The sequence below is a fragment of the Corvus hawaiiensis genome, chromosome 2 (genome assembly GCF_020740725.1).
Source record: "Corvus hawaiiensis isolate bCorHaw1 chromosome 2, bCorHaw1.pri.cur, whole genome shotgun sequence".
NCBI lineage: Eukaryota > Metazoa > Chordata > Aves > Passeriformes > Corvidae > Corvus > Corvus hawaiiensis.
This window is the reverse complement of record NC_063214.1, coordinates 53,302,361-53,329,866: the sequence shown is the minus strand read 5'-3', so window position 1 is coordinate 53,329,866 and position 27,506 is coordinate 53,302,361. Positions and strand designations below refer to the sequence as shown.

At 37.5% G+C, this 27,506-nt stretch overlaps 1 protein-coding gene and 1 long non-coding RNA gene across 6 annotated transcripts in view; one reads left to right on the top strand and one right to left on the bottom strand.

The window, feature by feature from the left end:
* BRCA2 (BRCA2 DNA repair associated) overlaps positions 1-27,506 on the bottom strand; it is a 35,636-nt gene that overhangs the window by 1,724 nt on the left and 6,406 nt on the right. For 2 of the 5 annotated variants that reach the window (XM_048295022.1, XM_048295025.1), the window contains 19 exons: positions 26,981-27,036; positions 25,921-26,035; positions 22,009-23,172; positions 16,422-21,191; positions 15,118-15,210; positions 13,681-13,750; positions 12,864-13,282; positions 11,692-11,882; positions 10,930-11,117; positions 10,428-10,598; positions 9,765-10,116; positions 8,912-9,067; positions 6,676-6,820; positions 3,756-3,877; positions 2,482-2,683; positions 2,057-2,223; positions 1,834-1,969; positions 931-1,187; positions 331-474 (listed from right to left, as the gene is read on the bottom strand). In XM_048295022.1, the coding sequence (XP_048150979.1) occupies positions 331-474; positions 931-1,187; positions 1,834-1,969; positions 2,057-2,223; positions 2,482-2,683; positions 3,756-3,877; positions 6,676-6,820; positions 8,912-9,067; positions 9,765-10,116; positions 10,428-10,598; positions 10,930-11,117; positions 11,692-11,882; positions 12,864-13,282; positions 13,681-13,750; positions 15,118-15,210; positions 16,422-21,191; positions 22,009-23,172; positions 25,921-26,035; positions 26,981-27,036 (8,918 nt within the window). Of the gene's footprint in view, positions 1-330; positions 475-930; positions 1,188-1,833; positions 1,970-2,056; positions 2,224-2,481; positions 2,684-3,755; positions 3,878-6,675; positions 6,821-8,911; positions 9,068-9,764; positions 10,117-10,427; positions 10,599-10,929; positions 11,118-11,691; positions 11,883-12,863; positions 13,283-13,680; positions 13,751-15,117; positions 15,211-16,421; positions 21,192-22,008; positions 23,173-25,920; positions 26,036-26,980; positions 27,037-27,506 lie in introns of those variants that run through there. The other 3 variants (XM_048295023.1, XM_048295027.1, XM_048295026.1) reach the window with 3 other exon arrangements.
* On the top strand, positions 1,951-8,563 carry LOC125321756. The gene is made up of 2 exons (XR_007201679.1): positions 1,951-2,242; positions 2,636-8,563. It is a non-coding gene; the product is annotated as an uncharacterized LOC125321756 (long non-coding RNA).

Sequence of the window (27,506 nt, the reverse complement as noted above, 5' to 3'; positions counted from 1 at the left end):
CACATTAGATAATCTTCACAGTGGGACCAAGGAAGCAGTAAATCATCTATAGGATGATTCATTTAACTCACACCAAATTCAAAATACTTAAAGTACGTTGGTGGAAACACAGCCCACAAGGGGAAAGTTTCATGAACTGTTTGGAGGAAGGATAATCCTAAACCCACACACAGAGAGAAAGCTTCTAATCAGCTTGCATTGCCCCGAATAGAATGGATGGAGTGGACTGAGAAGTGAGACCATTCACCACAGCTATCAGTACAAAACTTGTGTATGTCCTTGCTGCATGAACTGCCAGTACAAACACAGCATTAATCACCAGAAGCTTACCAGACTTTTATCCTCTGCATAGCTGCAGGAAGGAGAAGGGCTTTCCAAGACACATCTTTTAGTTAAACTGGGTGTAAGCAGGAGATTCCTTCGTAGCAAATTCATCAATTTACTTTCTGCATCAGAGCAAAAGGAGGCCACGTTCTGTAAAGGAGAACAAAGTTTGCAATGCAGAGTAGTTGGCTTTCAAACTGTGTAAGGACTATACGCACTACATTTAAGACTTTCTTTTCCCATCATTATCCCACTGGAATTTTATTTTATATCAGAATATAAAATACAACAACACAGAAGATTGCTGCATTTCCCATCCACGGCAGATTCCCTATTGACAGGTAGCAGATCTTTTGCTAGCCAGAGATCCTGTGGCACATCCTAAAGATGGTGCTGGACGAGTGGAAGAAAAAAAAAATCAAGACACTCGATCTTCCAGGAAAATTGCATTAACATCTTATTCCATCTTCCAGAAAATCCCCTCAAATTCAGCATTATGTGCATTACTTGTTTTCAAGATTTGTCAATGCTAAGAGACTTTGTGGTGAAGGATGTAACACAGCAGTAACTAGAACTAATCATCGAACTGCACTTCTACAGGTTTACCTCTATCATACTTCTTAGTTCATTAATTTTCTCTTGAAGATAGCATTCCTTTGGACTGGCTGAGAATACAGAAAGATCTCCAGCCAACAGCACGGGAATTTCTGATCTGAATTCAGACTGCCACTGAAGGTTGCTTGCAGAAATGAGTGAGCAGCGGACAACTATATCTTCAATAGCCAAGTGTCTGAGATCTGTCCAGATCTTTACTGCCACTAAATTACAGTTTTCATCAGATAAATACACCACAGTAGTGAAACCTAAAGGCAGAAAAAAAGTCTGAATTAAACCTTTACATCTCTTTAAGTAAATGTACTGTGATTTGGATCTATAAAAAAAAAAAAGTCACACACATCTTCAAAGCGCTACATGGCGGCCCATCTGCATGGTAACACGTGTCTCATGCTTCTTCCATATTCTACACCAGCTCCCTACTGATTACAGAAAACAACTCCACGTCTGTGTCCTTAAAAACAATACTCCTATGGAGCTTTTCCTTTTCATCCAGAAGATTATCCACCTCTCCCTGTCCAGGAGCTCCAGTGCCTGCATTCTACTCATTTCATGACACTGTACATGAAAGAGGGAGCTCATGTACATGCAGATGCTGAACAGAGATGTGAGAACATATGCCCACCATTTATGGAAAAAATATAAATATAAAAATATTTAAATATAAGCTGCTTTTAAGCTTAGATTCTGCCTTACTGACCTTCTGAGCTAGTAACCAGGGACAGTTTTTCTTCAGAAAACAGATTTATCTGCCAGTATGTCACTGTGATAGGCTGTATTAGAAGGATTTCACAGGGCTGAGATGCAGGTACAACACCAAGGTAACTTTGACTTCTGAAATAAAGAATTCAGTGGTTTTTCCATGGGAGGACATGAATGTGGTCCCCAACATACCTGTTCTGCTAACAGAAACTACAACTCCGACTAAATCCACTTCAGCACATGGTGGCTGAAAAGAAGGATCCAACAAACTGGTGAATTCTAGAGCCTTTCTTGGAAAGAAAATCTGTACCAGCATCTCCTGTGATACCTGAAGAAACAAAAAACTTCAGTATTTAGCACACATATAGGTGTGATGCATTTTAAAGATGCACCTTTATGCACTTAAAGCACTTACTGATAGCTGCAGATACTGAGTTTTCTTCGTGGCTGTTAACTGGATGTTGGTGGAGTCTGCCCTTCCCCTGGACTGTGACGCTGCCAGCTGGAAGATCCTGTAGCGAGCGCCTTCCTTCAGCAAGGAGCACACATCAGGCAGCGGGCGCCAGATACTCAGTACTGCTCCTGACAACAGCACAGTAAGGTAACTTACCTGCTCAGTAATAATTTGAAGGCTTTTAAACAAAATAAATCTACAACACTCCACCCCCCCCCCCCCCCCCCCCCCCGCCCCGCCACCCAAAAGCCCTAAACCAAAAATCAATTAAAACTGGAAATACTAACATGCAACCTAAAATACTTCTGGGGAACTCTTCAAATCTACCTATGCTGGCCAGTTACCACATTTAGTTAAAAGTTATTTTTAATTTTTCAAGGACTAACCTTTATATTTTTCTTGCTTTCTGTAGTCTGCCACATATAATTTCCATACTGCAGACACATCCCTTTTGTAACAACCATTTTCTTCCTGTTCTGCTGACTCTAAAGCCTTCTTGAATTGTTCCTGCATCTGAGTTTGTTTTTTGTCTTTCATCAGCTGCCTGTAAGCCTGCAAGGCTTTTAATTGGTCATCACTGAGATATCCCTGCAACCAAGAGAAAATGAACTCAGTATCTTTTTATTTAATCAAAAAAACATGGTCGAGATTTTCAGACAGCCTCTTTCTTGAATGGTCGTCTGTTACAAGCAATTTATTTCCAGCTGATACACTACTAGGACTTGAAATGAGGTATGATAAAACAACAGGAGGCATCAGTCTTACCTGGTACTCACCTGGTGCTCTCTGGTCTGTGCAGAGCATTACCTTACACACTGTTCTTAAGTGACAATTAGTGAGAAGCCTGCTTGAGAGTGCATAACTAAGGTGACTATTTAATACAACAGGCAGGCTTGCCTGTTTCATATGAAGACATATTAGGAAAAAATTCTGTAAGAATAAAGGAAGAGTTGCAGTTCTCCTCAGGCTGCTGTCTCTGAGCTGACACAATGATTTACACTAAAATGCATCAAAACCATCACTTTTCTGACCAAGCCTTCAAGACCCAGATGCCTGTGCATGCAGCACCAGAGACATGGATACCATTTTATCAAATAAAGGCACAGATTACATGGCTTTATGACAGTCAAGGATCCTCACTTACAAAAGGCAAGGCGTGTATTTAATTTTTAACAACTGGCAGGGACTAATCACCTGGACATTTATTAATAAAGACATAAACATTTAAAAGTTGTGATTTAACTGGAACAGGAAATGAAGAGAACAATTACAATATAATTATTTGAACACTTCAGTGAACAGCATGGAAGAGTAAGTGTATGAAACCCTAGACTTATGAGATGCATTAAGTTTTCATTTACCCAAGACAAAGCAAAGTAATAAAATTACAAGTAACATTAACTTTTAATTGTGCTATAAACTGGATTTTTATGACAAGAGAAAATTGCCATCCAAGATCATATTAATCAATTTCAACAAGCCTTCATTACATTTTTTTCAAAATTTTTAATGTTAATTTATTTAGCAATAAGCATGCTGTAGAAAATATCAAAAACCAGCAAAAACAAGGAGTAATTTAATGGTCGCTTTAGCAGGAGGTACTAAATTTTAAATTATTCCACAAGCTTTTCAAAATTAGCCCAGTAGGATCTACAGTTACCTCCATATAACCAGGATCAGATGCATTCTGAATTGCTTCATAAAGTTCTGCACCATCTTGCAAATTACGGATTTGCTGTCTTGTGACTGTCCGTGATCTTGGTGTTCTTCTACTGGTTCTCTCTGTTGAGAAAAAGCCATTATGTGGAGTACAACCAACACACTTTAAAGTGAAGGAAGAAATAATTATATAAGCAGCACAGTAGTACTTAGGCCTTGCCAGAATAAAAATACAAAACTGATGTATATGTGTATGTGTGTATATATATCTCAGGAAAATACAAGCAGAAAAAAAATCTTACTCATTTAAATACAACATAGATTAGAGGATTATATGACCTTTGGGGAAGCCAGTACCAGTGTCTGCACTTAGGAGAGTGTAGGGAGATTTGATGGGCTGCCAAGAACCTTCATAGATACTTGACTACATTTTCTTTATGTCCATCACTTCCTCTTCCTCTCATAGCAGCAGAAAAGTGTCAAAGACATCAAGATCTGGGACAGCAGCTGACCGCAGAGGCCTGTACATGAAGCCTCCTCAGGACATCAGCTAAAAGCCAAGTTAACTTCATTACATTAAACTACTAACATCTCCTTAGGTAAGTCACTTTGCTGCCAGCATTTTGATGAATTCCTTCAGCACAGCAGACTCCCATGTGGACAACTTTATCAAACATAAAACAACACACAAAGTGACTGACATGCAGAAGGTCACAGCAGTGAAGGTAAGAATTACAAGGCCATCTCTGATTTCAACTAAGAATTCCATGCTCGAACTACTGCTAGAAATCACTGGCAGAGGTGGACAGTGTCACCCATTACAGAATTATAATATAGCTGAAGTGGAATGGACCTCTGGAGGTCATCTGGTCCAACCCTCCTGCTTAAGCAGGGTTACCCTAGAGAAGGCTGACCAAGACCACATCCAGTGTGCTTTTGATTATCTCCAAGGATGGAGATTTCACAGCCTCTCTAGGCAACACTGTCAGTCAACCACCATAGTGAAGAAGTGTTTACCAATGTCCAGAGGGAACTTCCTGTGTTCCAGTTTGCGCCCATTTGGCTCTAGACTTGTCACTGGACACCACTGACAAGCCTGGCTCCATCTTCTCTGCACTGTCCCTTCAGGTGTTTATGTACACTGATCAGATGCCCCTGAGCCTTCTCTTCTCCAAGCTCAACAGTGCCAACTCTCTCAGCCTTTCCTATGTTGGATGCTCCAATTCCTTAAACACACTAATGTCCCTTTGTTGTAATCTCTCCAGTGTGTCCATGTCTCTCTTGTACTGAGGAGCCCAGAACTGGACACAGCATTCTATGTGTGGCCTAAACAGAAGGGAAGGATCACCTCCTTAGACCTTCTGGCAACAACCGTCAGCTTGTTCACCAGGACCCCCAGGGCCTTTTCTGCCAAGCTATTTTCCAGATGGGTGGCCCCCAGCATGTACTGGTGCATGGGACTGTTCCTCCCCAGGTGCAAGATTTGCGATTTGCTTTGTTGAACTTCATGAGGTTCTTGTCAGCCCATTTCTCCAGCTGCCAAGATCCCTCTGGATGGCAGCATGATCCTCTTGTCCTAATTTTTATCATCAAACCTGCTGAAAGTACACTGCCGCATTCTCCAGATCATTAACGAAGATGTTAAAACAGGACTAGACCCAGTACTCATCCCTGGCATACACCAGTAGCCACTGGCCTCCAAACAGACTTTGTGCCACTCATCACCACCCCCTGGGCCCTGCTGTTCAGCCAGTTTTCAATCCTCCTGCCTGCCTGCTCATCCAGCCCATCAGCTTCTCTCTGCAGATCTTAAGGGACACAGTGTCAAAAGCCTTTCTGAAGTCCAGGTAGACAACAGCTCTGCTCTTGCCTCATCTACCCAAGCCAGTGACTTCATCACAGAAGGTTGTCAGGTTGGTCAAACATGACTTCCCCTGGGTGAATCCTTGCCGAATACTCCAAATCACATTTCTGTCCTTCATGTGACTATTAACAGTTTCCAGGATTATTTGTTCCATCACCTTCTCAGGGATCAGGGTAAGGCTGACTGGCTTGTAGTTTTCCAGGTGCTCCTTCCTGTCATTTCTGAATATAGGAGACATATTTGCTTTCTTCCAGTCTCCAGGCACCCCTACCAATCACCTAATGATAATTCAAAGAGGATCAAAAGCAGCCTCACAGACATCAGTCAGCTCCTTCAGCACTTTTGATTTCATCCCATCATCAGCCATGGACTTACATATGTCCAGTTTGCTTGGGTGTTCTCTAACTTGATCCTCTTCCACCAAGCTATGTCTTCCTTGCTTCAGAATTTCCCCTGGTCTCCAGGGCCTGGGATTGCCAATCAAGGGTGAGGTGAAACAGTCATTCAGTAACTCAGCCTTCTTCATGGTCTGTGTCACCAGAGTCTCTGTCCCACTAAGCAGCTCCACTGACCTCAGTATCTGCAGTGTCATGCAATTATTCATGAGGAAAGATGCTCAGTGCTCAGTCTTGGTGTTCAGGTCTACTGAGACACATCCCCGCAGTGCCCACCTCTTGGTGAAATCCTACAGTGTCATGCCCTTGAGGAGAAGGATTAAGAATTCTACAATTCTGGAACACTTCCCTGAGCATCATCTTAAGGATAATTTTTTAGTGGCCTGGCTACCAATATGTTCAAGAAGCATTTCCTAGGTAGCTGCAAAGCCACACAAATAACCATGTAACCGTTTTGTACTGAATGGTCTTGCTACACAGTGTACCAAGCAAAAACCTGAAACAATACAAAACAAAAACAACAACAAAGAAAATAACCCCAAATCCTGTCTCTGCTTCTTTATCACCAGAGAAGATTTTTGAATATTTCTTTACACTTTTCTGTAAACATCAAAAATGTTTTTGTGTTCTTAATACAAGTTTTGAAAGAATGAAAGCTTTACCTTCATGCTTTTCATATTCTGCTTGGATTTTTGCAAACAGAGTTTCCAGTTTCTTTTGCTGATCCTCTGCGTGCTTGGCAGCTTCCCTTTCTTCAGCTCGGCTGTTACGGAAAACATAAGAACCAGCTGACGTCTTTTCCATCCACTGAAATAAAAACATTAAAATTAAACCCAGACTTTTTAAAAAATATTTTTAACATTATCTAGCTTCCCTTAAATACTCACAGTTAAGCAAAAACACTTTAAAAATTAACAGGCAGCAGATCTTAAGTTCTTTCAGTATAAAAGTTAAAAGGCAAAACCCCACAGCATTGGTTGGTAAATTTTCACTTTAGAAACACACAGACAGAATGGAACAGTATCCAGACGCAGAAGATTGAAGAGCTGAAGAAAACAGAGCTTCAAGTAGTGGGTATCAGTGTTGTAGTTTAGAAGATGAATGGATCCCACAGATAGATACATTAAAATACAAGCCATCAAACTCAATGCTTAAGAATACACTCGACTGCATTCTACCCAACTTGTATTTCCACATCAGCTGTGCTGTCTGTTTTCACACCCAAGATTAGATGCTGTAAAAGAACTATTATGTAGTTCTGCAGATGTTCTTAAATATTTTCTGACTGAAATGGTTCTGCAGGACTAGAGCCTTGTCAAAAACCCTACCAGAACTGGCTTGCCTGATTTGAAGAGATCAGTGACTCAAACAAGGAGATCCACTGCTGCTGAAAGTGGTCCCTTCCCTTCCCCTTTTCTGCACAATTCTGTCTTCTCCCTTGCACTGGCTCCAGCACGCATCTGACCTCAGCAGGTCATATCAGTTTGGTAATTCAACAGACAGCAGTTCATTGTGTGTTTTTAAAATTATTATTAGCTACTTTTTCCTGGTTTAATGGATTAAATTAGCTAAGTAACAGGACCAGGTGAGCTCCAGGTTTTGAACAGAGAAGCAGCAGGAGAGTACAGTGAAAGCAGGATAAGAAAAGGTTGCAGGACTAATCCTTATGAGGCAGTGAGTTGTTGAAATAGGCTCTGTGTACCTTAATAATTGCACACCATGTATTTCCTGCATTACTTACAGTATGACACCTTTAATTAAGGGTACTGTGATTCCTACACTCCTTGACTCTTGAGGTAAAAGGAGACAGACAGCCCAAATCTTCCTATAATTTTGGTATGTTTGAGCGAGAGTCTCAGTGTTTAAAAAAGAAAAAAGTACAGCAATCTCTTGACATAGCCAGATATAAAGCACCACTTTCCTCCCCAGCCTGGAAACCATTTACTGTGATGCAGTTACAGATTACAGTTCCCTTTCTGAGACCTAAATAAATGGTTGTTCTACCAGGCAGCTCACGTAATAAGTGCTGCAATTTCCTCTATTAAAGTAATGATCTAAATAGCAAAGTAATGATCCAAACCAAATGTTGCTAGTACCTTTGCAGAACTCATTCTACATCCACCAATAACTATACAATACCTTAGAAAGAAGGCAATGAAAAAAGAATCCTAGATGTACATGCCACATATAACATATTCTGAGAAAAGTTAATAAAATATGGAAGTTATGTCCTGGTTAAACTGCTAACATTAAAATGATTGATTACTAACAAAAATATTGTTTCTTTTTGTGTCTGGTATAGTTATAAAACCAAGTAGTTGCAGTGAAGTCTGACCGTATTTAAAATGTCTCGATATCAAGTGGTATTTAAAAGATTTTAACCCTGTTTTATACCATAATCACACACTGTATTTTCAGCCATATTTTTAAATAATAGAACTTATACAATACGGTCAGCTACACATAAGAAAAATTAATCCTACTAATGCTAGAAATATGTAACTTCTATGTTAATATGTTAATAATAAAACAAACTGGGTTTCACTTCTACTTGGAATTGAAACTCTTTTTTCGCCTTTAAAACAAGTGCTGTACTTTTTAGAGTCCAGAATTGAAATTCAATTATTTCTGGCTTTTTGAAGCTGAAAGCAAAGTCAACCAAAAGATACTGAGCCCAAACTCAAATTCTTCTTATAGCAGAATACTCCTGTCCTGAAACACTAAATACATGCACAGTGCAAGAACCACTCCTGTTCATTTTACACATAATGGTATATTTAAAAAAAATGTTTAGCTCTCTATATTGTGTTTGATTTGAGGAATGATATAGCAATTAATTAATATAATGTAGATCTCATCTCTAAAATCTGTTAGATTCATAAGATACTTACACCATACCTGAATAGGATAAGTTCTTTGAATAACTACATCAATACACCCCACTGCACCACCCTCACTGTAAAGCGATGACAAAGGCAAAGGGAAAGGTCTGGGATCCCGATGAAATCCTAGTTTTGTGTGCCATCGTGCACGTCGAGTGCTGTTCGCTGAGATCTGAATAAGGTAAATCGTGAATGAGAAACTGTCACTGATAGGTCAAAGTTATGTCCAGCTTATTACATCTACAGGAATACCTGCATATCTATTTTCACACTGACCTCACGATGAATAAATCACTTTTGTACCTGAGCAGATCACATTTTAATTTAAAGGTTTCCTTTCACACTGAAAAATGTATTTTAAACAGAACCTAAAAGTCTGATGAGTTAGAATTCCTTGGGAAATGAGAATCTATGAGACAAACCATTGCTTTGTACCAGAGGAACAATTTCAATGTTACTCTGAAACTTCACCCAGCTCTTTAACCATCCTCAAATGAGCCAAGGTCCTCCCTCACCAGTCCACACTCCTATGACTTATTTTTTCCCCCGCATTCTTCCTCCAACTTCCATATTGTCTGTGATGGATAAATACCTTTTTGTAACTTGGTGTTTAACTAGATTAAGGAGCTGGAACGGCCAAAACACATAGCAAAACTTGGCAGAATTTTATACTATTTTATACTTATCTTCCAAACCTATTGAGTAACACCCTTGTGTCATGTCATGCAAATCTGGTTATTAAACTTCAGCAAAGCTCTATCTGTTTGTAAAGCCAAATAACTTTTTCTGTTTACAATATGTGCCTCAACTAATTAGCATTTATCACATCTCTCAGTCACATCCAATCAAGCTGAACTAATTTTATTTACCTTTAACATAAGGGAATCTGGGGCTTCCAGTGGCGTACATCCATTTTGAGGGCCAACAAGTTCTGCTCCGTGCACTATGATCTTCTGACCAACAGTCAGCCTTCTTCTATCTAATAAAGCTTTGAGAGGTGGATCCAGAAGAGCTCTGATCCCATACCAGCCATCAGTAACTTCAATTAGAGCTGCTGCTTTTTTACTTTCCATGTTCTTACTGCTACTGCTAGGAGATACAACTGTGTTCAGCGATATGATTTTGGAAATACACAGTACAAGTGTTTTACCTGCTGCATCATCTCTTTCCATTATTTTTTTGATTGCTGATCGTTTACTTTTATCAACTTCCAAATCATACCTACAAAAAAGAATTCATGGTTTGTAACAGCAAACAAAATCCATCACACTGTTTTTCTTTAAACAAAATTGTAGCAAACTGTTGCTTACTCAATCTACATGATTAAGCACCACTGTAGCATAGCAAATGTTATCTACATTTTTGCAAGTAACATGCACTATGCTTTTAATACTGCTGTGGGTAAGTTTAACAATACAAGTGTTCTGCTAAGTAGTAAATGCAAGGCAGAGGTGCTTATTTTGTAATACTGACGAACCAGAAAGCACACAGTAACACAAATTACAGCTCCCAATATATTGCTATACACATACCTATATTTCAACTGCAACAGGACCATTTCTGGTGTCAAACATCTGTTAGCAAATTCACTCGGGAAGGACACTTCCATGGCTGCCAATTTCCATACAATCCATCTGTAGTGATTGTAAACCCAGGCCTCTGTTATTAGATTGGGATCCACACCAGGAGTGTCACAGAGGGCTCTGCAGATAAATTATTAATAAACTAACCTGCAATCCATGGCAAATTTTAACTTGCCTATTTTTTAGACTATTTACGCTGTTGCCAGAAATTTTCCAAATTGACTTTGCTTTAATGGTTAGTGAAGATCAATCACTAGCAACATTAATCTACATAGTAAATTTACAATCCTATAATATCTTTACTTACACTAACAGAGGTGTACTAAAAATGCACAGTAAAAAAAAGTAGTCAGATGCTTTAAAATATCACTGAGTTGGATTAATTCTAGGAGACAAGAGAATTGCTAACTAATAAATAGCATAGTTGTCTCAAGTTTGTAAGTAACAGAACCTGTAAAACTCCTTTTTCCCAGCTTTTCCCTCATCTGTAGGTATGAGCCATCCTCCATCAGCAAGTTGCATTCCATTTCCAGCTAACAAATACTCCTTACTGAAAAAGTCTTCAATGAGAAACTGGAAAGATTCTGCATTTGTGCTGTTAACTTGTATGCATTGTTTTGAAACACCATATTTGTAGAGCTGAAAAAAAATCAGATGAAAAAGACAAATTAATGACAATACAGTAGGAATTCAGCTGAGAGTTTAAATATCCAATCTTATAAATTCAGATTAAATATTTCCTTAAGGTTGAGACAGCTTTTGTCTGATCTTGCCATTTCATATGTAAACCATGGAGAATGGAGGAATTCCCAACCACTGTTTTAGCAGAACAGCATCACTGTGTTCTTTGGAAGTGCTTAAAAAAATTCAGTAGGTTTTGTACCTTCACTATACCAAAAGCAAGAGTATTTTCATATAGATTTACCCAAGCTTAAAATTTAACTGTTCTTTTAAACCAGTTCTTAATATGCATTATAATTGATGGATTTTTTTCCCATTTGATTGTAACACTAGAGACATTTTTGACCTTTAATATTTGGAACAGTCTTAAAGCTGTACATATGCTACTTAAGTACTGTGGCAACTGGTCTAACAGCTACTGTAAATACTTACCTAAAAACTGAAGAACATATCTATTCAAAAGCTACTGCATTTTTATTTGCTAGTCTTGAGAAACAGATGCAAGACAGAAAATAAAAATATATCAATATACCTCTTCTGTAGAATAAAAGCTAGGAGATGTCTCTTCTACTGCAGTTTTCAGAGAGATTCTATTGCTTGCAGATGTTTTAATGACATAAAGAGTGCCTGGCTGTGAGCGAATATTTTGTCTACATTTCTTTTTAATTCTCATTTCCTGCAGATCTCTGGCACAGCGGAGATTTGTCACCATCCTGGCCATAGCTGCAAATTAAAAAACCCAGAACATCAAAACCTTTTACAAGTATTATCAAATAAAGATACACAGTCATACTACAAAAGCAGATTCAGATGAGCATTTTTTCCATGCCACTCTGTAGATTTTTAGAAACTGCAAGTCTAAGTATTCAAAATTTAATGCATTTAGAAACCAGTGTTTACTGAAGGTGCTTGAATATTTATATGAAACAAATTATATATTTATATTAATTTTATACAACTCCCTAAACTAAACTTCCATCTACATATTCTTCTCATCAGACTGAACTCAGTCTCATTGAAAACTACAAATGAAGAGAAATTAGTTGATGGCTACAGAGTCCGTAATCCTGAGACTTTGGCCTGTAAATGCATAATCTAATTCTGCAAATGTTCATACCTGTTCAATTATACACGAGTCCTTCTGAAAAAAAATCCAGATTACTTGACTGTAAATTGTAGAAATAACACACACCAGAACATTCAAGAGACCTTAGAATGCATAAGCCCACACTCTTAAGTTGAACAGTTGAGCATTTAAACTCTGCCTCTTTGAAAATGACACAACCAACCATTTATATGGCTAAGTCTACATTTTAATTAGCAAATGGAATGAAAACCAGCTTCTGTAAAAGTGAATGAAGTATAGCAAGGCTAACCTAAGGTTCCTAGATTATTTTACCTATGAGGTATATAAGAAAAATCAAGTATCAAATGAAACATAAGCTATCTTGTTTCTAAGCACTGTGTGAAATACGTTTCATCTTCTCAATTAACTTTGGAGATAAGCAGCATATGCTTTTTTAGGAGTGTAATATAAAATATTAGGGAAGTAGTAATTTCCTCAATTTTCTGCCAATAAAAAGCTTTAAAAAGAACCTTCTTATTGAAGAAAAAAAAGTTTGACAAAAAATGCAAAAACCCCTCAAAGGTTTAACTCTGACAGTATTCACAATAGTTAAGTGAGTAAAATCTGAAAATAGGTACCTAAATTGCCATTTTCTAGGTCAGTGTCTGCTGCATGCTGCATGCAAGACTGGTGATCTTGAGGGTCAGCATTATTTTGTTCAGTTGTGATCTGATTTAATTCCATCTCTTTGGTCATATTTTTGCTGATGGGTGAGTCACATCTTTTGCGGCTGCCTTGTTCGCATGTAGAAAATGTCAGCTTGGTTTTGAAGGGTGGAATAAAAGTTTTTGCAGCTTTGCCAGATTTGTACAAACTTCTTGTTTCTTCACTCTCTTTTGCCGAGGCCTTACACGGAGTGGAAACCCCTGCAGTACCATCTGAAGAGTGCCTCAGAGCACAGTGCTGAAAAATGGCAGGTTTAGATTGGAATCCTTTGAAGTCTTGATCTGGCAGAGTAAGGGTAGGATTCTTGACTTCTTGTCGTTCTTTAGTTGAGCTACAGAGATGAAAACATTTAATCATACAGGTTTCATCTTCCTGACAGAAATCCTTGTCAGGAGTTTTGTATTCTTCATTTAGTAATACAAATTTCAATACTGTATCAGTAAAAATGAGAAAATACCAGTCTTTGGTATTTTAAAAACAGAATGCTTGACTTCTATCTATTGAGGAAAGACACAGTGTAACACCATATAGTTTGTTCAACATCTCACTGGTCTACTGCAACAGCATGTGATATATGGTATTTTAATGTTTACTTTGAAGTAAAATTATGAGTCTTCTATAAAGTTGGGTAGCAAATTATTACTGCATATTTTTAGAAAGTTACAAAGGCTTGTGAGATTTTAAGAAATTGCATTAGAAGAACTCTAAAATATGTAATAAATTTCTCACCCAAAAGGCTGACAAGTTATGGGTTTTAAAGGCACATGGTACATAAATTTTCTTCTGTCTTTAAAAATGCCTGTAAGATAATTAGAAAAAAAATGTTTGAAATGGCACATTACATAGACAGAAATTTACAGCACATGTTTTATCTATATTAATGATATATAGAAAAGTTTTCAGAGTGGATTTAAACAGCTTTATTCTTTCCTGCACCCAAAAATATTTGTTTAAACATCTTTACAGAAAGATCTAAGGGATAAGTGATCACAATGCTGAGCTCTCAAAGAGTTTGTGTTCCTGAGCCAGCAAGATATTTTTAAACTCCTAGAAGGGAAATGTTTATCATATATTTAACTCCAGGTAGGCTCACCATTCCATTTAGAACTCTTTCAGCAACTTTTATTCTTTTATTTGAAGTTACAACAGAAAAGAGCACATTTGCACAAACTCCTCCTTCCGTTATTGAAGCACATCCTTATCTTTGAATTATCAATGTAACTAAATCATATTTGCCTGGAATGTAAACTCATTTGTGCTATGCCCTTATGCTGCAAAGAGGAAGTTTCATATGAGAAGTTGTATATACAAGATGCCACATGTTCTAGAAGTCAGAGGCAAGACTGTTCTGGAGATTAGAACTGTTTTCAGTTGTCTGCCAACAAGTAACACTGCTTAGGTCCTGCTGCAGGGTAGGAGAATACTGACACATGAAAGGAATAAAATTATTCTCTGGCAGCAATTTACAAATTCCATTTAGTACTTCAAATCATGGCTTCTATGCCTAGAACAATATATTTGATGAATCCTGCTACTGAATTCTAAGTGAGAGCATGCAGCGCTTAAAAAGAACAAGTTCCTTAAGGAATACAGTTTATCCTATTATTGAAAACTGTAGCCAAAATCATATTATCCTAATATCCCAATCAGTAACTAGCTTCACATAAAACATCAACTCAAATTTTGAAACCTTGATTGCACTTTCATGAGCTTCCACATTACTTGCTCAAAATATTGTAAGCACCTGTAATATAGATGGCTATCAGTAAGTATATTACCAGTAACTATCTACCAGAAAATACAAAGGTAATCAGTAAAATATATTCTGTAGATTAATCAATAAAATGCATTCTTCCTATTGAGACTAGAATCTGTGAGATTTAGGATTGTGAGAAACCAGGTAAATTCCTCCTGAACTGGAAATTAAACCAGAGTTATTGCAGAAGTAATATATTTAGATTCTATGCAATAAGGCATATCATTAATCATGTGATTTCAAGTCTGCAGAAACATCACCACAGCAGCTTCCCCAAATTTCCATGACTACATTGATAAATGCAGTAGTTAAGCAAACTTATTATATGTTTGTTTATTAGAAATTGAAGAACTCTGATGATAACAACTGACACTGGATTACTGCTTAGAACGCAAGATGACTGAAATTACCATCGGGGGTGCTTTTTGAAGCTTTCAAAGATCTGGGGGAATTCTTTGTTCTGTTAAATTCAAGCAGAAGCTGTCTTTTAATTGGAGGTTCTCCTAGAATAAAAACACAGAATTTTAAAAGTGATGTGCCTTTCAAGTTCAGTATCCTATCAATCTGCACAACATAACTGTAATTTCTAAATAAAATACTGAAGTCAGAGCAAGCAGACTTAGCAAGTTTTCAGACCACACATGTCTTTAATGGCCTTTTCAAACACAGAGCCACCTCACCACAAATTGCAGAAGTTTCTGCTGTATGGAGTGACTGTAGATTGTGTTACCAAGAGTGACAACAACACTCCATACAATGAAGTCTGTTATTAAACTTTTGTGATCGGTAATTCTTTTCCACCCAAAAGGAAGTTTGTAAGTCTGAAGTTACCAAACACACTCAGTTTGCCTCAGAAAGTGCATCACAGTGCACTCCAGCAGCACAGCTCTCACAGTACACTTCACCTGCCTCTCTCTTTGTACTTTCAGTAACCGAAGAGTCCCCCCCAAATACTAAGAGTAACACATCTTTTACAGAAGCTGTAACTAAGACCAGGGTTCAGCTGTGACACAGCTGTTTCAAGCTGGATTGATGAGTCCCTCCCTGGCTTTTGCCACCTACCCAAACTTTCCAGCACTAGCCTGCCTGACCTTTGTACCTGAAAACCTGCGCAGCCAGGCAGGGACCCTGCTGCAATCTCCCCTTCCACAAGTAGTTTTCAGCTATCCCAGGTCCCTGAACTGGTCTGGGTGTCTGTGCAAGCATCAAGTACCAACACCTCAGCCCTAGACAGATCAGTCTCAGAAGGCAAGAAACTGCTTTTAGACCAACAACTATTTTTCGTATCAGACTAGCAATCCTGATACAAGCAAAACATTGTCCTCACCTACAACGAACAAAACCACGAAAATTAAAATACTGCTACTTGTTTTTCAATGAAAAAACAATAGATTTGTACAGAGAGGAAAAGAAAGAAGGAAGTCTGCTCAGGGAGAAAAGGAGCAGCAGCTTTCTTCTGTAAGTTTATGATAAAACAGCAAACCTGTACACCTTCGAAATTACTAATCACAAATTTAGCTTCTACTGTGCACGTTTAAGCCTGGAAAGTGTGGATGAACTACCCTGTAGCAAGAAGAGTTTTTGCAATTGACATCTAGAGAAAGAACTTGCACGTCTCTGTGACTTAAAAATCAATATGACATGCAAAAAAACCCCCAAAACCTCAAACATATGCAGAAATATGGAGTTGAACATATGTAAGATAAACACGTACCAAGTGAGTTGTTTTCTTCAAAGTGCCTCTTCCTAAAGGTCTTATTTTGGAAATTTTTATCCAGTCTGCCACTGAAGGTCTGCGCAGCATTAATTTGAACCCCAGAAATGGAAGAACTGTCTTCCATAAAAGCTCTTGCACTTTCTACAGCCTCTACTTCCAAGTAAGTTTTTGGATTTTGAAGATTAGTATTCATTTCTGCTTTAGCAGTATCACTGCACAAAATTGCTTCAGACTCTGCTTTTGACCCCAGATTCAACTCCCATTTTCCAAAAGACTCAGTCTCATCTTGCTGAAAGTTCGTTTTAAATGATGTTAACTGCTTGTTTTTCTGATTGCATGGTGTGTGTTCACGCATTTTGATGTGGGAAGTGCTAGGAAAAGACTTCATTTCCTGAGGGCAGATGCTTTTAAAGTCAGAGTCTTGATTGCAGCTTTTTTCAGTTTTGAATTCTGAGATCACCTTATCTGTTAAAGATTTTACATGCTGACCACCCTCTTTAATTGAACTAAGCTGATCTGTAGTGCAAAGCCCGCTACTCAAAAAATAATCAGATTCTTCTAAAATTGCCTTTGCTTTTTGATAGGCATCTTTAGAGACTTTTACCTGCTTTCCACTTGCAGTGCTGAAGCCAAAAGCAGGATCTGAAATAATTTCTCTGCTTGTATTTTCTTCCCCTTTTGATGACGCTACCTGCATTTTCCTAGAAAGTACTTCCGTGTGCATTTTAGACTTTTCTACATCTTCCTCAACTAAAAATGCTTCTTCAACATGTGATGAATGATTACCTTCCATTTCAAAAAAGAGTTGTCTAGCTTTCTTGAGTGACTCTTCTGAAAGCTGTACAGGCTTTCCACTTGCTGTACTAAAAAGTCCAAAATTGCTTGTAGAAGCACCTGCTGGCTCTATCTGCTTATCTGGAAAAGACAAGTGCCCTAAAAGCTTAATATTCTGCTCAAAGTGTTGCTTCTGAGAATTTGAAACAGACTTTGCATCTGCAGATGTGCTTCTTTCTTGGTGACAATTTTCGTTAGAACTTGCACTTACTTTAATAAATTGGGAACTGGCTGAATTAACTTCTTTGCTTGTTGTAGCATTAAAAAATTTAGCAGAATTAGGACACTCAGTGTGAAGGACTATAGATGAATTTCTAGCAATTTCTGTTTGATTGGTTCTTGACTTAGGCTCAATTTCATATTTTACAGCTTCACTGCAGTCTTCTTGAAACATTTGTCTGACTCTTACTAATGAACTTTCTGAAACAGACACGGCTTTCCCTTTTGCTGTGCTAAACATGGTTTGTTTCAGATCACCCCTTTGCTTTTCAACATTAAGTGTTGTTTCTTTTAACCTGTTAAACTTAATTTCCTTTTCAGGAAGACTGACCAGTGACCGGTTTTGGCAAGCACTAACCATAGTGTCTGTGAAGCAATTTTTATCAGCAGCAGGTTCATTTAAATGTTCTAAGTCGAATTCCTTACTGTCACCATTCATGTAAGAGCAGCTACTTTTTGAATCTAAGAGGAGTGATTGATCAGCTTTACTGTTGCTCTCCTCAACAAATAAAGTATTTTTTGTATCTCCAGGCACACAGTTGTCTTCAAAGTCACTTGGTACCGTCATTAAATGCAGAGATGCAGAAGAGTGCACAGGAAAATCATCTGTGTTTTCTGAATCATCCCTCTTTCTTGGTGAGTAGTCCACCTTTTTCTCTGCAAGCAATTTTCCATCTTCAGACAAACAAGTTCTACTTAAAGCGTCACTCTTCTGTCCTCTAAGGGATTCCAATTCTGACTTTCCAGGTCTGACATCAGCTTTTTTATGCACACGTGAGGTTACCAAACTTTTTTCACAAGTTTCACCTGGATCAACAAATGTATCTACTTTAGCAGGATCAAGAATGGCAGCATGTTTAATAGGACTGCTCTCTCTCACCTGATTAAACTGAGCTTCAGGTCCTTCAGGAACAAACTTTTCATTGAAGTTAAGTTTTTCTGAGTCAATACATAAATCACAGTCTTTAACACAGCTTTTACCACATTTCCTTTTCTTGATGAGATTCTCAAAATTGTCATTATGTTCCTTTCCTACATTAACATCTGCAAAAAACTTTTCCGCTTTGGCCAAAAATCCATCAGCAATTGCTATTTTCTTGCCACTAGCAGTATGAAAACCGGTCAGATAACTCCCTTGCACTTCACTTTCCCCCACGTTTACCTCTTGTTCAAGAGGTGTTTGATAATGACGGAAAGAACCTATAATTATTCTGCTTTCATTCACTAGCAGGTTCTTATCATGGGTGGTGTCTTCTTCCACATTTTTACAATTTTTTTTTTCTTCATCAGAGTTCTCCAAAACATTTACATCTCTTTCTCCACACTGTACACTGAACAAGGGCAGAGAATGATCCAAAGCTGCATCAGGAATGGATATATCACCATCAGCTGGAGTTTGAAGTTTTGGTGACAAACATTCATCTTCCTTTCTGTCTTCTCCTTTATGGTTAGGAGACTGGATTTCCATTTCATATGACATATTTAAACTGTGTTCTGCAGTCATAACTGCATCTTCTAGACATGCTACATCTAATGAGTTGTCTAGCAAATTGCCTTCCTCATCTCCTCGATTTAAAAATTGCTTGGAAGTTTTATAATTCTGCTTATGATTTTTAGTGGATAATAGGCCATTGATAACGCTAATACTACTCAAACTAACATTTTCAGTATTATTTACTGATATTTTTGTCTTAATTTCCGTATTTTCCTTAAAAGCTGTACTAGTATTCTCCTCATTTTTATTCTGTGCATGGTAGGAAACAGAACCTGTGTGGGAAACTGCATTTGTGCTTTTGAAATCTGGAACACGAACAGCTTTTTCTTTGCTTCCTTTTGTCAGGCATCTGAAAAAATTACTGTCAGAAGACATAGATGCATTTGAATTGTGCCATCTAGTACCAGTTTCAGATTTAAACAAATAGTTATCATCATCCAAGTCTCTGAAGAGCTCTGCAGATCTACTCAAAGCTGCCTTTGAAATAGTTATTTTTTTACCTCCAGCTGAAGTAAAGCCTATGAAATTAGAAAAGCTGTCCTGCTTAGCTATGGGAAAGCTCTCATCAGATCTTCTACTTTCATTTATGTCTAAATTAGTAAAAGTAACCTTTTTGTCATTTTCATGGAAAACCACTGCATTTTCTTTTTCCTTTTTCACCACTTCAGAGCCTTCATTTGTGTCTTCCTCCTGACAATACTTGCCTTTTTTTACTTGATTTTCAGATTTAAAAGTGCTACAAAACTCCACATCTTTCCTTGTTTCAGAAATATTTTCTATATTCTTTGTTCCATGTGTTTCTTCAGTTCCTAATTCTTGCAAGCCATGACTTTGTACTGTGTTACTTTGCTTTCTAAACTGTGTAAATTCAAACTGACTACCTGTTTCTTCCAAGATACTAGAAAGTTCAGCAATTTCAGCTTCTTGGCTTGCTGTCAAGGTTTGATTTGCTTCTTGCAAGGCTTGTGGAGTTCTAGGAAAGCTTTTACACAAGCCAACTTTATGTGGAATAAACTGTGTGTGGCTGGGTTCAAGAAAACTTGCCTGTGAATCACCTAAAGAATCAGATAAATTACTGCCCAACTTGCTTTTTGAGTCTGAGAATAATGTATTTTCCTTTTTAACTTTATTTGAAAAGTTTCTGACTGTTTCCATGGAAGAGGCTTCAAAGCATTCATTCTCAATATCTTTGAACAGCATTCTGCCTTTTGCTATACTGGCTTCAGAGAATTTAATCTGCTTATTGGAAGCAGTCTGAAAGCCACTGAAGCCCAGATTCAAACTGCATGCATTAAGATTCACTGATGATTCTGCTTTACACTTTAGGTTCTTGTCTGGCTTTTTGCTGGAATACATAGGTGCTACTTGTTTATCTTCCGCAGAAATTACTTCATTTAAAGAACTATTATCTACACCATCTAATAATTCTTTAGAAATGTCTACAGCTACATTACTGAATGCATCTGCATGAGCACTTTTGTTGTTTTCAGCTGGCTTTGGGTCTTCATTGTTGGCTACATCCTCTGAAAAGGCAGCTGCATCTGTTTCCTCTGCTTGTTTTAATCCAATATTGTCATTTTCTGAGCAATTTATTCCCAAGAGTCTGTGTACTTCTCTACAGTCAGCTCCTGACCTCTGGTCTGTAGCATGCCTTTTACCAGGTGATAATTTATTGCAACAGTCACTACTGACTCCAGTTATGCCGAAGTTGATATGACACGAAGTATTATGGGAAATGCTGTTTGTCATGGATATAGAGTCACTGTGCATATCAACCAAGAGTTCCTTGTCCCTGTGAGAAGACCCAAGCTCTTTCAGGCTCTGAGGTACAGCAGCTCCATCATCCACATTAGCACTCATGTCCTTATCTTCACTTTTCCCTAAAGAACAGCTTTTAGGGAGAAATCTGGAATGCTTTCTTGCCATTAGGCATGCTGAAGTCAGAACTTTACGTTTTATATTTGAAATAATCTCACTATTTAAAGAATTTGTTGTGTCTTCTTTCAGTGTATTAGATACTTCTAAGCATTTTATTGATGTAGCAGGTTGATCCTGTCTTGCACTTTCCCCCAAGTCTCTCAGGTCTTGTTGTTTCAGCCTATCACTGAAGGAATTATCGGCTGAGTTATCCATTATATCCATTTTTAAAGTAGAAGTGCTGAAGTTCTTTGTCCTGGTATTTGATTCCAAATGCTTTCTGTCAGAAGGAAGAAAATGGTCTGCAAGAGAAGACATTACAGACAAAAATGTGAATAAATGTATACAAACAAATGTAGATTCAGATTTTCATAAAATTTCGACTGATTAGATCATTTCTACACAAGCTTAACAACAGAACCCAAAGGATCACTTTTGTTTTCAAATGCAAATGCCTTGACAAGGCTGGAGGTCTGTTTAACCTAATTATGTTCTAACAGTCAGAAACAAGAGTTGGCTGCAGTTAATGCTACAAGGTGAAAAACAAAAAAATGAGTTTTTAGTTGTAAAGAAATTTGAAAAGATGGGCTTCAACTCCTCATGTCTCAACATAAGGATTTGTTTCAAATTTAATGTACTTCAACTCCTAATATAAAGTAATTCTAGCAAGAACAACAGCTTCTAAAAGTAGGAGCATGTGCTTGCTTTCATTACATTGTTTTTTAAAGTATTTTGTGCTTTTGGGAAGAAACAGATGTAGAGTCTTAAAGCACCTAATTCTAGAAAACTAACTATACACCTTTAACATTCTTTACGATCACTTAAAAGTTATCAACTCAGACAGAATGGCCCTTGACACTACAGATGTATAACCAGCATTGACAAAGATAACTAAGCTTGTCAATTAGAATAATGGCTCTGGGTGGAAGTTTCTATTCCAGAAAAGGAATAATAATCCTTATCACTATATAACAGACCAATCCCATATGTTGATTCCCAATTGCACAGCTACTTTTCCACAAACAGAAAGTTTTACATGATTTTATCTGAAACATTTACATGAAAGGTTCATAACAAATAATGAATCCTCCACAAATGATGAAAAGCTTAATTATATACCTTGCTCAACATCACTGGCCACCTGACAGCCTTTAAACTTGTATGAATCAGATTCCGAATGTGGTAATACAGTATGAATAGGTGATTCAGAGGTTACTTCTTTTTGTATTTTTTCTTCTTGATACAGTAAAGTATTATTTATTCTATAAATAAATCTCTTGGATCTCTTTCTCAACCTGGGTAACATCTTCAGGCTTTTAAAACCAGACTTCGTTAGAGTATTTTCACTATTTATTAAATGTAGGTCATAGTTATCTGGAGATGTGGCATTACACACAAGTGGGTGAGACAGAACATCAGTTATGACCGATTTAGAAGTTGCTTTTAAATGCTTGGAAAAGTTGCCACTATAGACTACAGAATACTCAGTGACATTTGTATGTTCAATTAAAAAAGAATTACAGTTTAAGAAGCTCATTTTGGAAACCTCAGCTGCACATCCTTTTACTAACTCTGGATCTTGAACACTCAACGACACAGATTTTACTGGAGTTATTTCTGATGTTGGGTTGTTCTCAGTGTTTTTCATTTCATAGCATTTTTCTGCCAAATTGACACTCAACAGCTTTTGTGCTTTTATCAAGCCTGAAGTGTTCAGTAAAGATGTTTCCACAGCATCATCCTTGGCCGTTAGTACTGACTTTTCTTGTAAGTCACAGGGTGGAGAGCTACATACAGACATCTCCAGGTGAGTTACATCAAGATCAGATAAGTTCAGCTGAGACCACTGGCTTGACGGAGACTGCACACATTCTTTCACAGGCCTCTCAATCTCAAAGGACTTGTGTGTTCTATAATCACACACATCTCCTGTGCTCCTAAGTGACTCCAATTCCTTTTCGTGTCCTATTAAACAGCCACCTTTACCATCTCCCGTATCTTCACTGGTGTTTTGGAGTAAAGAACCATTCATTCCAGTAGAGTGGCTGTTTTCAGTCCAGCTATTTGTTTTGATTTCATGTGAAATGCCAGTCTTTCTTCTATTAGGCTGCTCAGAGGGAACATCCCCCTTTTCTTGTGTTTTATCTGGATTTATCTCATATTTCTCTACTGCATCCAGAGCATGTGGCATCAGCAGAAGAGTTCCACTGGACTTAGCTGGCATGCTGAATGTGTCCTCAAAGCTATCCATCTCACCAAGTAAGCCATCTAACACCTCCGATTCTAAAGAGTTTAGAGAAGATGAAGAGAGGAAAAGAAGTAAGAAATTAAGCTTTAGAAAACAACTTGGGAACAGTATTGATAAGTAGAGCTTTCAATTTGATAGTCATTACCTTTACTCAGGAGTGAGCTGGTAAAGATAAAACTAAGCAGCTGTTAGAGGAGACAGCAGGCCAAGGAAATACATGTAAATGCCCTGGCCTCCCTCTGTGGTGGTTAAAGTTGCCAAGATGAAACCTAGCTGTCTCAAAAGAGCATTTTTTCCCCTACAGACAGAGAATGAGTAGTAAATTTGACAAGGTAAATGTTTCAATTTTTTTCTTCCAAAATTTATACCTGATTGTAGGTACCAGACATGTTAAGAGCTGCCTATGGTTATCTGTAACTGGCAGCTAAAGCTATATATAAACATATATAATCTTATATAAAGATTAATTTATTGTCTTCTACTATGAATAAAATAGTATAGTATCTAGAAAGATCTAGAAATATTCTCAATCTTTTAATTGATAAGGAAGCTTTTACGCAGTTCCATGACTGGAACAAATATTAGAAAAATAATGAGAATTTTTTGATTGTGTTTAGAAACAACATGTAATGGGGAAAAAATAACCCAAACCCTCCTTTGTAGAGCTTATACATGCCAAATAAAAATATTACCTTCTCAAATGTATGAAATGAGACCCACTTATCAGAACAGTCCACATTCAAAAATATAGCTAGATTTCATTTACAGAATACTTTTTAAGCCTTTTTCATATCAAAGAAATCATAATGAAGTACCTAGAAAACATCATGCTCCTCTTGTCTTCCCATGGCACATAACCAATAGCTCAACTTTTTCCATAAGCTTTTTTTAGGCACAATTTCTTTAATTTACAACTCTATAACTTTCCCTACTAGAACTTTTAAGTAGCCTAATATCCAATATTTTCCATTTGAAAGCCCACTGAAGATTTCCCAGTACTTGGTCACACACATCCAATTATTTGTAATACATCCATTATGGGCTCATGCTAACATTGTAGACATAGAAAGTTACTCATTCTCTTTACTTTCTATTTTTGGCCTGCATGGTAAATGGCATCTCAAAAAGATGAAACTGTAACACTACAGATTGAGTGTACAGGTAGGTAATTTTCCTTTACTGAAATAGGTTCCTCTGAAGCAACTTCTGTGTCCATATTCTTTCATCCTGTGATAACTTGTCAGTAGAGCTTTCTAAAAAGACACAGCTTATTTCTTCTTACTTAAACAAGAGACATTACCTTTTAGGATTAAAGAAAACAAGGATTATCTGAAGGACTGTACAGATACTGTCTGTACACCGAATAGTCTCACTCCAGGGAGAAACAAAAATCAAGGAAATTCATTTTGACTTCTAAACTCACTGGAGGGCAATATTTGATGGTTTGATATATTAGGATCTCTCTTATTTTCTTTAACTGAAATAAAATGTATACCTAATAAAACTTATTGTACTTTATGATCATACAACACTATTCCAGAGAAAACCAATACCTGAAAGCTACAAATGTGGAGGTTTGAGGTGTCCTTTTTTCACATGGCATCTTCAAATGCCAAATTAATTATTATCAAAAAGGGAATACATAGGAAAAAGGAAACATTTGCAAGTTATTTGGAACTCTAAGACAAATGGTTTTCTTCTCGCTCTTATTTTTCTCAGACATTGTTTTAACTGGTCTTCTCTACTGTAGTATGCAATGTAATACGACCTACTGGAACACAGACCAAGACATTCATTTGTCCTTAATTTCTAAAAGTATTCTACTAATTACTTCAATACATTTACTACCAAACACATTCTTCTCAGCACATATGAACCTACAATATGAAAACAGCAAGCATAACACTGCAAGCAACAATGCTTCCTGACCCCAGCATTCTCAGCCCTCCTTATCGAATTCTAAACTGATTCTTTCACAGTTCTTACATGTACCACCAAACATTATTTTTAAGGCAGTCCATTCAATTCAGATAAGGAGGTACACAATCCTAAGGATATAATGTCCTGTCTAGCCCACGTGAATCCCTACGGCACCCTTTTACACCCATGCATGCCAAACAAATTTCTGGTAATAATCTCCCCTTCTGCCATCATTTCTCAACTCAAAAAAATATAAAAAAACTTCCCACTGGAATTTACACTTCCACTTGTTCACTAACATGGTCTAAAAACACAGAATGAAAACATGTTTTCCCTTGTCTTGTATATTTTCTGCATTCATTTAAGAAAAGCCAAAACATTCTTTTTTCCTAAAGATTTTTTCACATTTTGAACTACCTATTTTGAATGGGTGAAGTAAATGAAGAAAGAATACAGCAAGATCAAAAAACAAGCTCACTCTGCTGAGGTGAAACTTCATGATAAAGTTAGGCCTATTCAATAGCTAGAAGCAGTAGTCTTGCTCCCCCTTGAGCCTGTACCATTCTTCTCTCTCAGCTCTCCCACAGTCTCACCTCTCCAGCTGCAGTGAACACACTTCACAGTACTAATTTGGTTGTTGTCCAGTGGCACCGTAATCTGACTTTCATGGTTTAACCAGGACACTGATTTAATTCACTGACTCAACAGACACTCCCTTTTTTTAAGGCTAGAATAAATTCAGGGACTGAGAGTATACAGCTGGCAGAACAAACAAGCCCTAAAAACAGCCCAAAACACAGAACGTAGTTTTATCCTCAGAGTTGCTTCACAGAATACTCATTAGGTAAAGCATTAATGCATACCCAAATCTTTGATGTCATCTTCAGCATTTAGCTTTACTGGCTCTGGTACAGACAGCATACTTGCATCACTTATCCCAGGACATTCATTATGCTTGGAAAAATAGTTGTGCAAAATCTGCAAACCAAAGACAAAAGCTGTTATATTATGTACCAATAAGTGTCCCTTTAACAGTCAAGGACAGAACTCTAAACATTTAGTGCAGTACCTGACTAATGCTCCATCTCTTAAAATGAAAGATAGCATTTTCACAGGTACATGTGAAAAACAAATAGGCAGATAATCCCCACTTTTGATGCAAATCAGGTTCCATTCTACAGTCACCTTAAGGGCAGTGAATGGGTTCAGCAGTTTACTGTAAGCCTCTCAAAAAGGGAACAAAGGAGATATGAGAAAGGACAAAGACGTTCTGCTTTTTTTCACTTGTAACGGTTTGTTAACTGTGAAGTTTCAGGTCGTTAAGGATCAAACTTAAATTTGTAATTGAATCCTTTTAGTGCCATCCTTGGTTTTCAGTCTCAATAATCATTCAGCTTTCACATACACAGAGTAAAATTACAATTATGCAAGAACTCTCCCGACCACTATCAAAGGACTGAAATGAAAACTCAATTTCAACTCTTGATTGTAGTGGTTGAGAAAGAAGTTATTCCCGGAGAGTAACTTCCAAAAGTTTGACAGAAGTAGGAAAAAACCAGACAAACCAATCCTCAGATAAGTAGCATAATTCAGTTCCTAGGTTTGATTTCGCTCTCAGTAATATTGAGTGCTGCTGAAGCCAAGTTGTTTGTGGAGGGGGAGAGGGGGGAAGGGTTGGTTTGTTTTTTCTCTTAATAAACACAGCAAAAAATATTTCTCAGAGAGGGTTATTTGTGAAAACAAATTCTATACCCATATACTGCAAATTTAGTTTTGTGAGAAATAACTTTTTTAAAAACAGCGAGATAGGAGAGCTTTAACTGAAAACAACAGAATTTTTTCTTCTTGGCTCAAGGCATGTAAACATGTAACCAAATAGCTTAACTGAAATTAAAGAACAACATAGCTCTTAGAACTACTTACTGTATCAACCCTTCCATCCTGTTGCTTTGCTCCAGAAATAGAATCATTCTCTCTAGCTTTAGAAGAAAGACAGACAAGTCAATTTATTTTCTCTCAAGTGATCTGCTGACTGTGTTCAAATACAGCTGTGTTTTGGGATGGTTTCATTGGATTATTTTAAATGCCACTCAATTCTGTAAATAAAAAAACTACTAAAAACTGAAAGTTCTAGCTAGAAAGTCATACAGATGAGGCTGAAGGACAGCGTACAAAAGCAGTTTTGTAACAGCACAAACCACCGCAAATCACAGGTTATGGTTTCTGCTATGTTTCCCTAAAACAGCACTGCCACTCCCCTTTCAAACAGTTATTTATGGCACTACTCCCCCTTTTCTTCTGTCCAAAGATCTGGATGAGATCTTCAAGCCTGTCAGGAATTTGGGTTTCTTCCCCACTTCCTCCCAAAATAGCAGTACTATCTTTGCTTTTGTTACAAAATGAGAAAGTGAACCCTATTTTTAAAATGCCTGAAGAGCAGTATATTAAA